At 32.6% G+C, this 12,640-nt stretch overlaps 2 protein-coding genes and 1 long non-coding RNA gene across 5 annotated transcripts; 2 read left to right on the top strand and 1 right to left on the bottom strand.

Annotated features, from left to right (window-relative positions):
• Nucleotides 1–1,420: 1,420 nt before the first annotated feature.
• LOC104707206 (protein WHAT'S THIS FACTOR 1 homolog, chloroplastic-like) lies at nt 1,421–2,794 on the top strand. The gene has a single exon (XM_010423506.3). The coding sequence runs from the start codon at nt 1,444–1,446 to the stop codon at nt 2,620–2,622; it is 1,179 nt and encodes a 392-aa protein (XP_010421808.1). The 5' UTR covers nt 1,421–1,443; the 3' UTR covers nt 2,623–2,794.
• LOC104707205 (5'-adenylylsulfate reductase-like 6) lies at nt 2,683–4,494 on the bottom strand. Its single transcript, XM_010423505.3, has 4 exons — nt 3,925–4,494; nt 3,648–3,835; nt 3,439–3,563; nt 2,683–3,267 (listed from the first exon to the last, which is right to left on the bottom strand). Exons 1-4 carry the CDS (start codon nt 4,084–4,086, stop codon nt 2,858–2,860), a joined length of 885 nt encoding a protein of 294 aa, XP_010421807.1. The 5' UTR covers nt 4,087–4,494; the 3' UTR covers nt 2,683–2,857.
• A 4,431-nt stretch (nt 4,495–8,925) lies between these two features.
• Nucleotides 8,926–10,406, top strand: LOC109125863 (uncharacterized). 3 transcript variants are annotated; one of them, XR_015564600.1, is made up of 3 exons: nt 8,988–9,190; nt 9,485–9,528; nt 9,931–10,406. It is a non-coding gene; the product is annotated as an uncharacterized LOC109125863 (long non-coding RNA). The 3 variants fall into 3 exon arrangements; XR_015564599.1 differs by lacking the exon at nt 9,485–9,528 and having other exon boundaries at nt 8,926–9,190; XR_015564598.1 differs by lacking the exon at nt 8,988–9,190 and having other exon boundaries at nt 9,394–9,528.
• Nucleotides 10,407–12,640: the final 2,234 nt, after the last annotated feature.

The raw sequence follows: 12,640 nt of genomic DNA, 5'->3' as shown, positions 1-12,640 counted from the left end.
AGCTAGTAGCAGGGTGTATCTATTTGTTACATCTTTGTTTGTTATTTTTTGTAGCTATATGAGTTACAAGTAAAATGTAGTTACATGTAACTATTTGTGACATATATTATTGTGAGAATTTGTAGCTAACTGCTACAAGGATAGTGAAACAAATTTAAAGCAATTTGATACTGTTTTATTTGTAACAAATTTGTAGCAAATTTGTTACGATTTGTTACAACGCTTAATTTGCTTCAATCCTATAGGCGCAAATTTTTTTTTGAAACTAAATTGTAGCAAACATAAAATTGTGACAAAAATATATCAATAGCTACAATATTTTTGGTAGCTATATAAACTATATTCTGTAGTGTATGAGAAGAAGAATGTGGAATAGTTGTCTGTCGCATGAGAGGAAACTTAAATGATTGTCTAGTCATTTAGGGATTTTTGATGGTCATTGTTTACGAATCCGCAAAGGTGATATTTATCTGAACCAAGGTAAAAGATTAAACACAATTTGACCTTTTTGTGTGAAGCCATTGAAGTATGTTGATGCCTTAAAGTCTTTGAGAGTTTGACAAAAAAAAAAAGTCTTTAAGACGAGGACCACTTCGATGACGAGTTACGTCGTCTCTTGGTGCTGGTACCGGAGGAAATACGAAGGACACTGGAGGAACACTCTGAGATTAGTGAACTCATTGAGATAGAGTTGGATCCTTTTTGAACTCATTGATATTTTTTTTTTTTTTTTTAATATTTAACTTCAAAAAAGAATCCATAACAATCACCAATCTCAGAGTGCTATTTAAAGTTTAATGTATTGTTCTACTTTATATAAAGTATTAAATGATTAAGGAACTCTTTAATTTATGGACAATATACTTGGTGAATTACAAACAAGAAAATAAAAAAAAATTATTATATTTGATTACAAAATTGACAAGATCAGTTTGATACATTACCTATAATAATGCAAATTGATTGTCTGATCAAGCCCAACCGCTAGATTTTTATAAAAACTATAATGTAAATTGATTGTGGGATTAAACATGTTTGGTGAATTAAAAGTCATATTTGATTAAAATTTAAAAACTAGTAAGAAAATATTGAAACCGTGTTAGTTAAAAATATATGTTTAGACTTTTATATAATAAGATATAATCAGTTTACTAGTTTTTGTTAAATTTTAAAAATTTCATGAAGATATGCAAATTGACCTTTTCTTTTTCTTTGCTTGCTGCTTCCAATAAAAGAACTAGTTTCAGTGAATTTCTATTTTTGTCACATTTTAATTTCTAACAACTCTGGTACCTTTCTTGGTCACTTTAGAAAAATTGTCATCGTATTAAATCTTAAGGCCCAACACTAAAGCCCAATAAACTCTTTCCCGCTTTGGCACCCATTTATATAACTCAGCTATCACACTAATCTTAAACCCTGAGTAATAATTGTAAACCCTCAATGGCTTGGCTTCGTCTCTTCACAAGAACCCTAAAATCTCAAATCTCATCTTCTTCCCCAAATCAAAACCCTAATCTCAGAACCTTACCTTTCTCAACCTCATTTCTCATCACAAAAACACCTGACAAATTCAAAAAAAAACGCAAAAAACCAGAATCCGCCATAACAAAACCAGTCCAACACGAATCAACCAAGATCCCACATTTCGAATCACTCGTCTCACGCGACGCACATCTCCGATTCCTAATCCGTTCCAAAGAGTTCATATCGAAGCAGCCGGATCGAATTCTCCGGCTAGATGACGCCGGAAAGCTCTACCGTGAGCTCGGGTTCCCGCGAGGCCGTAAGGTGACTCGATTCATCCCTAAACATCCTCTGATCTTACAAACGTATAGACATAGCGATGGGAAGATTTGGTTAGGGTTTACTGAGTTTATGGAAGGTTTGTTAGATGAAGAGAAAAGTTTAATGGATTCAATGGAGTTAGATAGAGTTAATCGTGTTCGTAAGCTGTTAATGATGACAAAAGACAAACGAATCTTGCTGAGTAAAATTCATCAGACTCGTTTGATTTTTGGGATTCCTGAGGACTTTAGAGACAGAGTTGCGAAGTATCCTGAGTACTTTCGCGTTGTTACGGGTAAAGATGGGAATAGGGTGCTTGAGTTGGTGAATTGGGACACGAATCTTGCGGTTAGTGAGCTCGAGAGACAGTTTATGGTTGACGAAGATAAGGCGAAAAGAGCGTTTAAGTTTCCGGTGAAACATGGGAAAGAATTGGAGTTGGAAGAGAAGGATACGAGGAAACTTAATCTGTTGAATACGTTTCCTCTGGTTTCGCCGTATTCGGATGGTTGGAAGCTTGATGTGTGGACTTTAGAAGCGGAGAAGTATCGTGTTGGGGTTGTGCACGAGTTCTTGAACTTGACGTTGGAGAAAAGAGCTTCGATTCATCACATTGTGGAGTTTAAAGATGAGTTTAGTTTGACTAGACAGACTTATCAGATGTTGAAGAAGCAGCCTACTACTTTTTACTTGGCTGGCACTGAGATGAATTGGACTGTGTTTTTGAAGGATGGTTACAATGAGAATGGTGTCTTGGTTAGTAAAGATCCACAGGTTGTGTTTAACGAAAAGCTTTATAAGTATGCAGATATGCTGCAGATGGACCAATCCTGAAACGACAGTAAGAGTGTTCACTGCTCTTTCTGGTTCACTCTATTCGAGAGACAGCTCAAGTGGTTTTAGTATCAGTTTTTGTATAATAAATTAGGCTACAGTGTTGTAATCTGATAGCATTTTACACTTAGCTACAAATGGTAAGCTATGAATCTAATCCCCTCATTGTCCAGAGGAACTGTTGTGTCTTATTACACAAGAAGGTTAAATCCTTGAAAAAGGCTATCCAATAAAGTCACTGTGAAGCTGAAACATTTCTGTTTGAGGAGCTTGGTTCCCCGATTGAGACAGAGGCTAATGACTTGGAAGCCCATGCTCTAGCATTCATAGCTCCTTCCTGCAAATTGCTACTCATGCAAGGTTCTTTGAGATACAGGGCAGCTGTATGCTCTAAGAGGTTTTGCGGTCTCATGTTCATAGTAACCCGTCCCCAAGTGAATTTGGCTAGCATAACCATTGTGGGTGATATCAAGTGTAGCAATCTTAACAAGACGAACACTGTGGCAAGAGTCAGATAAGTCTCTTGACGAAGCAGATTCTCCGGTGATCTCCTTGCCCATGGGAAAGGGCAATTCTCAGGCTCCGTGTGAAAATGAGGAACTAACATGTTTTTCTCAACCCAAGTTTCATCCAGCTTTTCAATTCCTACATCCATGAATGCTTCCTGGTTAGTCTCATCAGCTGCAATCTTAAAGAGACTATACACAACCATTAACAATGAGTACAATACCAACCACAACAACACTGAAGTATACTTTCCAGATGCTTCTTCATTTCAAAATGGACACAAAGATATAACAACTCAAAATGCCTTACCAGTAACATCACTGTAGAAGGTAACAAGAGAATCTAGTGTTCGGGATCCCCGGTAAGCTACAAGCATTGTTGAATTCATAAGGATGATAGTAGGAAACCCATGAACTCCATATTTCGAAAGGGTACTGGAACCACACAAATAAGAGCATCAAACAATGAAGTTGCTAGATCAAAATAAACAAAATTTGTCCTTTTTAAATGAAACCCACCTTGATTTAACTGATGATTCCTCAATTGCAAAGTGAGGAATCGATGAATACAGCAAAGAGATGAGATCAAAGCTTGGTCTAAGTAATCTCGAGAAAGGACACCAAGATGCATAGAAGAGTAAAGCCACATAGTCACACTTGTTTTTATCAATCATATCAGAAGCCACTTGTAACCACCGATCATCCCCCTTCGGAAACAAGAATAACATAAATCACAAACTCTCACATCAAGGATCAAGAAAGCAAGAGATAGATAAATAAGTGGTTCTGTAATTACCTCGGTGACAGAACCAGAACGGTATGAAGCTGATCTATCTCGAAACCCTAGGATATAATCTTTTGCAGATCCTCTAGGACAAATCTGAACCCTAACGGTGGCTTTTGTTAGATTTGTGAACAGAATCACCACAAAGAACAACGGAATCAGCTTCTTCTCCATAGAAGAAGAAGATATAGCTATACAAAACTTTTTTGGAGAAAACTAAGATACAGACATGATGACAAAGGTAGGTGTTGCTGCCAGCAAACCAGAAAGGTTGACATGTCGTTGTCACCAAGAAACAAAAAAATTAACGGCGTTTACTACAGATTAAAAAGAAAATGGAAGATTGGAACATGGAAGGAAAAGCAAAAGATCCGGTCCGGTCTGTTTTATGAACGTAAAATTCTTGGACTACCAAAATAAACAGGATGAGGAGAAGAAGCAGTTGTGGTTTGCTTGCTGGCACAATTGGGCAAGTTCGTACGAAAGAAATGTTTTGGCATCAAAATTGTTATGTTGATATTGTTGTTTCAGACGTCAAATATTGACTAACACAAAGAAAAATCAAAACTGGAAAAAAGAAAAGAATATATATATATATATATATATTTGTTTTCTCAGAGTCAAATCAGCTTCGTTGCGCTGTTAAACAGCCGACCACATGTTTATTTTCATTTATTTTTATTTTTTTAAAATGTTAAGGAAAATAGATAAAAAATGAAAAATAAGCTTACTTTCCTAAAAACAATAAAAAGCTCCTCAACCTTTTTCATATATATAAAATTATAAACTAGATTAGGACCATACGTGCAGTTTTCAAATTGTTTAACAAAATTAAATTTTAAAATAATATATGAACAGTTTGTTGTTAAAAATTAATTTTTAGAAATAAATATAAATATTTTTAGTTAGAGAAAAAGTGAAATTTGTTTTTACTCAATACACTATTTTTTTTAGATTTTAAAATTTATTATAACAATTATTACAATAAACTCTAATTAATTATCAGCCACCAAAACTTTTGCCAAACATTCTCCTTACAAATATATTTATTGCCAAATTTCAAAAACCTTTCAAGCTTATTCACACTTACATGCAAACAATTCATCAAAACGTTATCTTATTAGCATTCACATACAATTTTACTCTATATTTTAGCATTAAAATATGTTCTTACATCCAAAATTATTTTACTCTTAAAATATACTTTTTATCACCACCAATAAAGTGTATCTATGAACAAATTAAATTAATTTTATGTCTCTTAAATTTCTTTTACTTTGACAGAATTCCCATAAACACTAAAATTGTTTTGTGACATAATTTCTTTAACCATTTGTAACGCCTTGACCGTCACTTCTTTGTAAGCCCATGTCTATTCTTGGCCATAGGTTTATTTCTTTTAGTGGGCAGCCATAGACCCACTCATATCCGACGGCTGGTTTGCTACATTTGGGAGTTCTTAAAAACTTGTTTACCGACTCTATAAAAGTCACCACATAATCTTTCCTTGTTCTCGTTCATTTTCGACAATCAATTTCTAGAAGGTCACTCATCGTGAAACTACTCTAGCATAAGCACACTTAATTGTAGATGTGAAGTTCTATCAGGACATTTGACTGAAAAGATAAGTGCAGTTTAATAAATTAGGGGGTTAAATTGATTATTTAAAATCTCTTCACCGACACCACCATATTTTTGAAACTGGGGTGTTACGCCATTAAAATTGTTAACTCAAAAGATATTTTTGGATGAAAAACTGGGAAAAACAATATCTACACGATTTCAATGAGTTTATAACCAACCCAATAAAAATTGAGAAATCGAAAAAAAATTAAGTTAACATAATAAAAATAAAAATTTGGAAACTATAAACACGATAGCATATAAGTCTTAGATAATTAAGATATACAAAAATAGAACCTAATATAAATAATCCAAAACTACTACAACATACAATAAAACCTCTACAAATTAATACTTTATAGTTTAATAAACACTATAAATTAATAAATTTTGTTGGTCCCAAGTCGGGCCAATGTTAAAAATAACAAAATTTGATAAGAAAATAAGATAATAATTTTTTTGAAACTTCCATGTAACATATGGTCCCAATAATATCATTAATTAATAATCACATAATTTTACATAAATATATATATATATATATATATATAGATATAATAATGTATGCTTTAAGATTTTGAATTTTCTCCTAAATCTCATCTATAAAAAAATTGTTATGTTGTATTTTTAAATTATAATAATGTAAAATACTCTATAACATGTCATAAAAATAGCTAATTTTCTTTTAAGTTTTCAATTGCTAAATATGCATCATTTTCATTTTGATAGTTTTATAGACTATTAAAATACAATAATTGATATTGTTTATCATAAATTTGAATTTATTTATGTCATGTGTAAAAGTGAATTTGTTTATAGTATTTGTAATTTCTTGTCAATAATGTTTTTAAATATTACAAATTCAATTTCAAAACCATAAAATTTGTAACAATCAAAAGTCTAATCTTATTTAGGTAAAATTGTCTCAACTGATAATTTTTTAAAATTAAACAATTATAAAATATCACTATAAATTAATAAAATATCTTGGTCCCGACATTATTAATTTATAGTGGTTTTATTGTAATAGATTTAAAATATATTTTTAGAAAATAAAAAAAAACATGTGTCAAAATCTTATCAATATAATTGACACATGTTACGATCATGTTAATGTCTAACTTTCAAAACCTAACTTTATATAATAAGATTTTAAAATCCTCAACTTTTACAGTTTTACATATTGGTGATTTTATGATTTAATAATTTTAGTCATTTAGTAGCAACCAAAACACATCCAAAAATGACTAAAACAACCTCGTTTTAGTCAGTGGCAAATCATTTGACTCAGCAATGTTAAAACTCCGACTTAACACCGTAATTGATAACATTTTATATAGTTCAGGTAATAAACTTGAATTTTAACATGGTTCGAGTTGCTATTTGCAGTGTATTGAAATCTATGTTTAAAAAAAAATTTGGCAAATAGTTGGGGTTGATTTTGGTCGTTTATCCCGAATATCAATAAATCCAACATAATATCAAAAAATATTAAAATAAAAACTTAATTTGATGTAAGATTTTTCTTTTCATAGTTTACAATATTTTTTTCCAAATGGAATTTTTTTAGTCATTGATTATGTGAAAATTTATATGAAATCATGATTCATCATCTAGTAGGTATATTGTAAATTGACTTCGTTACTATCAGAAATTTTGTTGTGTAAACTATTTACATTTATGTCTGCTAAAACTTTAATATTTAGCAAACCATGTCCAAATAAGATCCAAATTTTATTTTGGTTCAAGTTTTGATTTGATTGAGTTTTGGATAAAAGTCATTATTTTCATGTTTATTATATACATATGATGTATTTCCGCGTAGCTCATTAATTCTTTTAAATAGTACTACACAATTTCCTTTTTAGAAACAAAAAGGTTTTCCAGGGAGTTGAGATGGAGCCAACTGGAATTTTGGATCAAGCAACTAATGATAAGTTATTGTGGGCTGAGGCCAAGTTTTATTCGGGGAGTTCTTCTCCTCATCCACCTATATTGGAGGAAAGGGGCTCCTTTCCCCGTTGTCAGGTTGATGATTCGTGGAAAGGTACGGACCCTTTTCAGGGTCTGGGCTGGTGGTGTTGCACTGGAGAACACTCTACGCTTCTACTGGGAGCCCGAAGTCACAGAAGAGGACTTACCCCCTTACATGCAGAATTGCAAGCTCTGATTTGGGCTATGGAGTCTTTACTGGCGGCGGGTGTTGTTTGTCAGGCTTTTGAGACGGACTGTGTAAAGCTAGTTGCGATGGTGCAGACATCGGATGATTGGCCCGCTTTTTCGATGTTGCTGGAGGACTTCTCTTTACTCAAAACTTCATACCCTTCATTCACCCTAGTCAGGATCCCACGAGACCTCAACGCAAGGGCAAATTGCCTTGCTCGTTCTTCAAGATTTTTAATTTCTGAATCTACTTTTGTAAACTCTTATCCTCCTGTTTGGGCCACCAATCTTGGAGTACTTTTCTAATTTATAAATGTTTGGTTGAAAAAAATATATATATATATATATATATAAATGAAATATATATATATATATATATTTAATTGGAAATGTTATTAATGAAATTTTCTTTGGTGGAATTACAAAAATTCAACAACATGAAACTTAACCAACATTAAAAAATTTTCTCTTTCAATTTTCCATTTAAAAATTATTTGTCAATAAATCTGAAAATGTTTAAATTATTAATAATATTTGTAAGGTACTTCTGGTAACTATTACTCATTACTCAGTTCAAGTATCTATAAAATTTCATAAAGTATATAAGGTATTATTATTAATAAGATATTATAAGGTTTACAAAAATTTTAGATAATATTTATAAAGTATTTATAAGAGGTTTCACACATATCAATGTAGATTTGTATACTTAGAGCATCAACATTAATAGGAGAGTCTTCACCGTTTTTCAAAAAATAAAATTATATTTTAATATGTAATTAATAAGAAGCTGACAAGTGAGAAAATAATTGAGGAATGTTTCTAAACTAAAGACTTTGAACAACTTTCTCTCTCATTCTCTTTTTTGTTTTGTATTAATTTATTAGTTTTTAATAAAATTTCTGTGTAAGCAACCATCATTGTTGATGGTCTTAGCTTACAAACGTATTCATGTAGAACTAGATTTTAGGAACATTTTTTGTTTTAGGGAGTGGGCATTTTCAAAATATTTATTAAAAATGATATTTTTAACAATGCTCCCAAATTTATTAACATGAAACCAAACCTAACCAGAGGATATCATGTCAAAGAATCATAAGGTTATCCCTAACGCAGGGTTCTAAGAGGAGTTTTAGTGCTGAAGAAAAAAATAAATAAATCAGATTAAACAAAAAAATGCAAGAGAGCCTCTTATATTGGAGACTCGTTTATGGGCTAAGAGGTGGTACGTGTCAAGTGCTCATTGGTGGAACAAAAAAAATAGAAGAAAGAAAAAAATTGTTTCGACAGAACCCACTTTTTTCTTTGTTTCATCTCTCTCTCTCGCAGTTTCTCTCTCGATCGAAGTCTATTGATAAAAAGAAGGAGAATGTCCTGTTTATGCTATGGAATCAAAGGCGATTGGGTCGGAGGAGATCCGAATCGGAGAGGATTTAATATGGGGAGGCGAATCGATTCATTCGGATGAGGTTGAAGCAATCGGAATCTGAGGGTAAGTATCTCTGTTTAGTAGGATGTATTCGCGATAAGTTAGGAGGGATTAGGTTGTTTGGATTTTGTTGGTAAATTTGGGTTTAGGGTTGGTTGTTCGAAATTTTAGGGTTCTTGCTATATGATTGTGGCTTCAGCTCTATTATGTAATCGTTTTGGTGTTTGTATTAGGTTCCTTAATTGGGTTTAGTTTGTTCTATTATGTAATCGGCTTCAGCTCCCTATGTTATGTAATTGGCTTCTCTTGTGTTTGTTGATCTTGTTTATGTGGTTTGGTGTTTGTAATCGGCTTCAGCTCTATTAAAGTTTTGCCATGTTTATAAAGCAAGAGAGAAACAGGTTAGTGTGTGTCTCTTTTTACAATCAATGTTGTTGTTTTTGAGTTATTCACATAAAGATTTGTCGGAGATACTGTTGATTTGATGTCTTTGTTCTTGTTGTGTTGTGAGAATTTTAGGTGTTGTGTTGTGTTGTGTTGTGATGTCTTTCAACTTGGCTGTTGTGTTGTGTTGTGTTGTGTTGTGAGAATTTCAGGTGTTGTGTTGTGAGAATTTTAACTTGAAGTCTTGCTTTGTTGTTGTCGTTGATAGTTTTGTTTGTGACACTTAAACACAAATGCTTGGTAGGTAGTTGTAATAGTTAAACACTTATTGTGAATAGTTTAGTGAATCGTTTTATAACATGGTTCTGTTCTGTTCTTCTTTACAAATGGCACGCTCGCTGGTCGGGGTTCCACAACAGCGACATACTTTTCCACAACAGAATTAAGACCCGGATTAAGTCGGAGATACAGATTGTCCTGAGGAATAATATGAAAGGAAACACACAAAAAACTGAGAACTGGAAGCTAAAAGAGCTTCCGTTGTTTAAAAGATGTATGATCCAGCCATACCCGATGCTGAATTTCCACGGTGGATCGATGAAGCGAGAGGCCTATTATCATCAGACATATCGGCAAGTTCAATAGCCGAAGTCTCTGTTCCATTACCAGCCACACCTACAAGTTATTATGGAAACAATGTTTCAAGATTGCAAACAAAACAATGCGACTAACTAACTTTCACCTTCATTGTAGAGCCCTTTTGATTCTTCATTGCAAAATTTGGAGAATACAATTAAGCATTTTTTTTTTTTTTTTATGAATTTTACATCTTTTTTATTATGTTTTAATGTTTCATATGTTTAAAATTTTATGAAATACAATAATTTTATAAACATATATCTCAAATGCAATAATTTCATATTCTTATTTAAACTTTTTATTTTCAAAAAAAAAAATTAAATTAAGAGACTCAAAATAAGAACCTACCATTAGAGAGAAACTTTTAATTAACAAAACCAAAGTTCTTAATCATCTCAAACTACAAAATATATGAATAAACAATTTAAGAGCCCCTAAAATATATTCCCCCATTGGGGTTGCCCTAAGGGTTTGTGAAGCCTAGTATTCTTTCAAATATCCTTAGAGGGGAAGTCTACACACACGATCTCCAACTTGCTAAACTAAGACATTACTCGGACAGAATATTTGAATAGTTGTAGTCAAGGAGAGAAGCTGAATGAAGATCCGAGCTAGCTGGAGGAAGAGACCAACCCACAGATGAGAGGGTATCCTTAACAAGCGAGTAGAGTACAATGCGAAGATCTATTGGACCTTGCAGTCATAAGAAGTGAATCAATGGGCCAAAGGGAATACATGAGTCCCACCAAAAGAATGTTTCTTCCCCATGGTCAATAATAATCTTGAGAAAGGAGACCGCGTTATGGAGAACTGGCAGAATCTTTCGAAACATCCAAGAGTATGAGAAGTTCTCCTTTTGAAGTGACCAAAAGGTGGAACGCGACAACTATATTCTTCTAATCCAAGCTACCCAAACTGAACCAGCTCTAAAATATATCATCCATATCAGTTCCAACCCACATGTTTTGTTCTAGCTTGCAATAGAACGTAATCCGAGAACCTCTTCTGTCTTCGTATAAGATATTTTTGTCCAAGAAACATGCGCTCCAGTAGGGTTATTAAGAGAACCGTGTCACATGAATGAGAATTGCAAAGAGAATTGATCTTTCGAATAACCTGATTTGGGATAAAGAAACCGAAGTCCAAAAGCCAATAATATCTAAGATAATTGTGACAATTAGCTTACGACAACTAGGAAAACTTAGATGTCGTCTATGCATCAATCCGTTAATCTTAGTTCGAATCTTTTGAAGGAGATAACACAATATGACCAAATAAAACAGGAGTCCATTAGTGTATTAGACACTTTTTGAAAAGTAATCGGAGAAATAGGCAGTTTTTGTTAGAAATTTGAAAAATATGCACTTTTCTGCTTTTCTGAGATATAGTGTCTGTGAGAAAGTATAAGACAAAAACAAATAAAAAGACCAATATACCCATGACTATGTGTCATATAAAGAGAGTTTTATTTGTGGTCCCGGTTTTAGAGAAGAGATATATAATATGACAAAAAAAAAGAAAAATTCCAATATATCATATATATATTCCAATAAGATTTTTTGTATGTGTGGGACCCGATTTTGAGGTATTGTATCAAAAATTAATGTTTCATGTTCCACTAAAATTGAGAAAATTCTCTCAAATAACATTAAATAAATTTTAAATATATTTAGCACCCTAAAAATTCTAAAATCATGGTCTAGTTTTAAAAATTTAATTTTAAAATTAAACCCTAAACTTTAGATACTAAAATCATACCCCTCAAAATTATACATTGAGTGTAAAATAGAGAACCCAAACTTAAAAATTTTGAAATATTTTTTAAATATTTTAATGTGTCAAATAATGCTAATTTGGTGTACCATCTAAGTTAAGTGTACAATATACGTCTGGTGTACCATATGGGTATGGTGTACAATCTGAGTTTAGTATACCATCTACGTCTGGTGTACCATCTGGGTCTAGTGTACGATGTGGCTATGGTGGACGGTGTACCATCAGTCTAGTGTAAGATATGAGTCTGGTTTACCATCTAGGTCTAGTGTACCATATGGCTCTGAAGTATCATTTGGGTATAGTGTACCGTCTGAATCTGGTGTACCATCTGAATCTGGTGTACCATCTGAATCTCATGTACCATCTGGATCTCATGTACCATCTAGATCTAGTATACTATCTAGGTTTGGTATATTATCTGGTTTGGGTTTGGTTTACCATATTCAAGTTTAGGTTTGGTTTACCATTCAAGTTTGGTGTACCATCTGGGTTGGGTGTACCATTTAGGTTTGGTGTACCATCTGGGATTGGTGTACCATCTAATTAAAAAATTTCACAATTAAACCATACACTCTAAATACTAAACTCTACCCCTTCAAAACTATATCCTAAATATAAAATATAGAACCCAAACCTAAAAAAATCTAAAAATTAATTTAAAATATTGTAATATGTCAAATAATGTTATTTTGGTGTACCATTTAGGTTTGGTGT

The sequence above is a fragment of the Camelina sativa genome, chromosome 8 (genome assembly GCF_030686135.1).
Source record: "Camelina sativa cultivar CO46 ecotype springtype chromosome 8, ASM3068613v1".
In the NCBI taxonomy this organism is placed as follows: domain Eukaryota; kingdom Viridiplantae; phylum Streptophyta; class Magnoliopsida; order Brassicales; family Brassicaceae; genus Camelina; species Camelina sativa.
The sequence above is the reverse complement of the archived record's forward strand: the minus strand, read 5'-3'. Positions and strand labels throughout refer to the sequence as shown.

What these genes read in the sequence shown, in the direction of transcription:
- LOC104707206 (XM_010423506.3), top strand. Translation starts at nt 1,444, where the DNA reads ATGGCTTGGCTTCGTCTCTTCACAAGAACCCTAAAATCTCAAATCTCA.
- LOC104707205 (XM_010423505.3), bottom strand. Translation starts at nt 4,086, where the DNA reads ATGGAGAAGAAGCTGATTCCGTTGTTCTTTGTGGTGATTCTGTTCACA. An exon ending in GTTCTGGTTCTGTCACCGAG is followed by an intron (nt 3,836 to 3,924) that starts GTAATTACAGAA and finishes TTGTTTCCGAAG; the next exon opens with GGGGATGATCGGTGGTTACA. An exon ending in CTTCTACAGTGATGTTACTG is followed by an intron (nt 3,268 to 3,438) that starts GTAAGGCATTTT and finishes TCATGGATGTAG; the next exon opens with GAATTGAAAAGCTGGATGAA.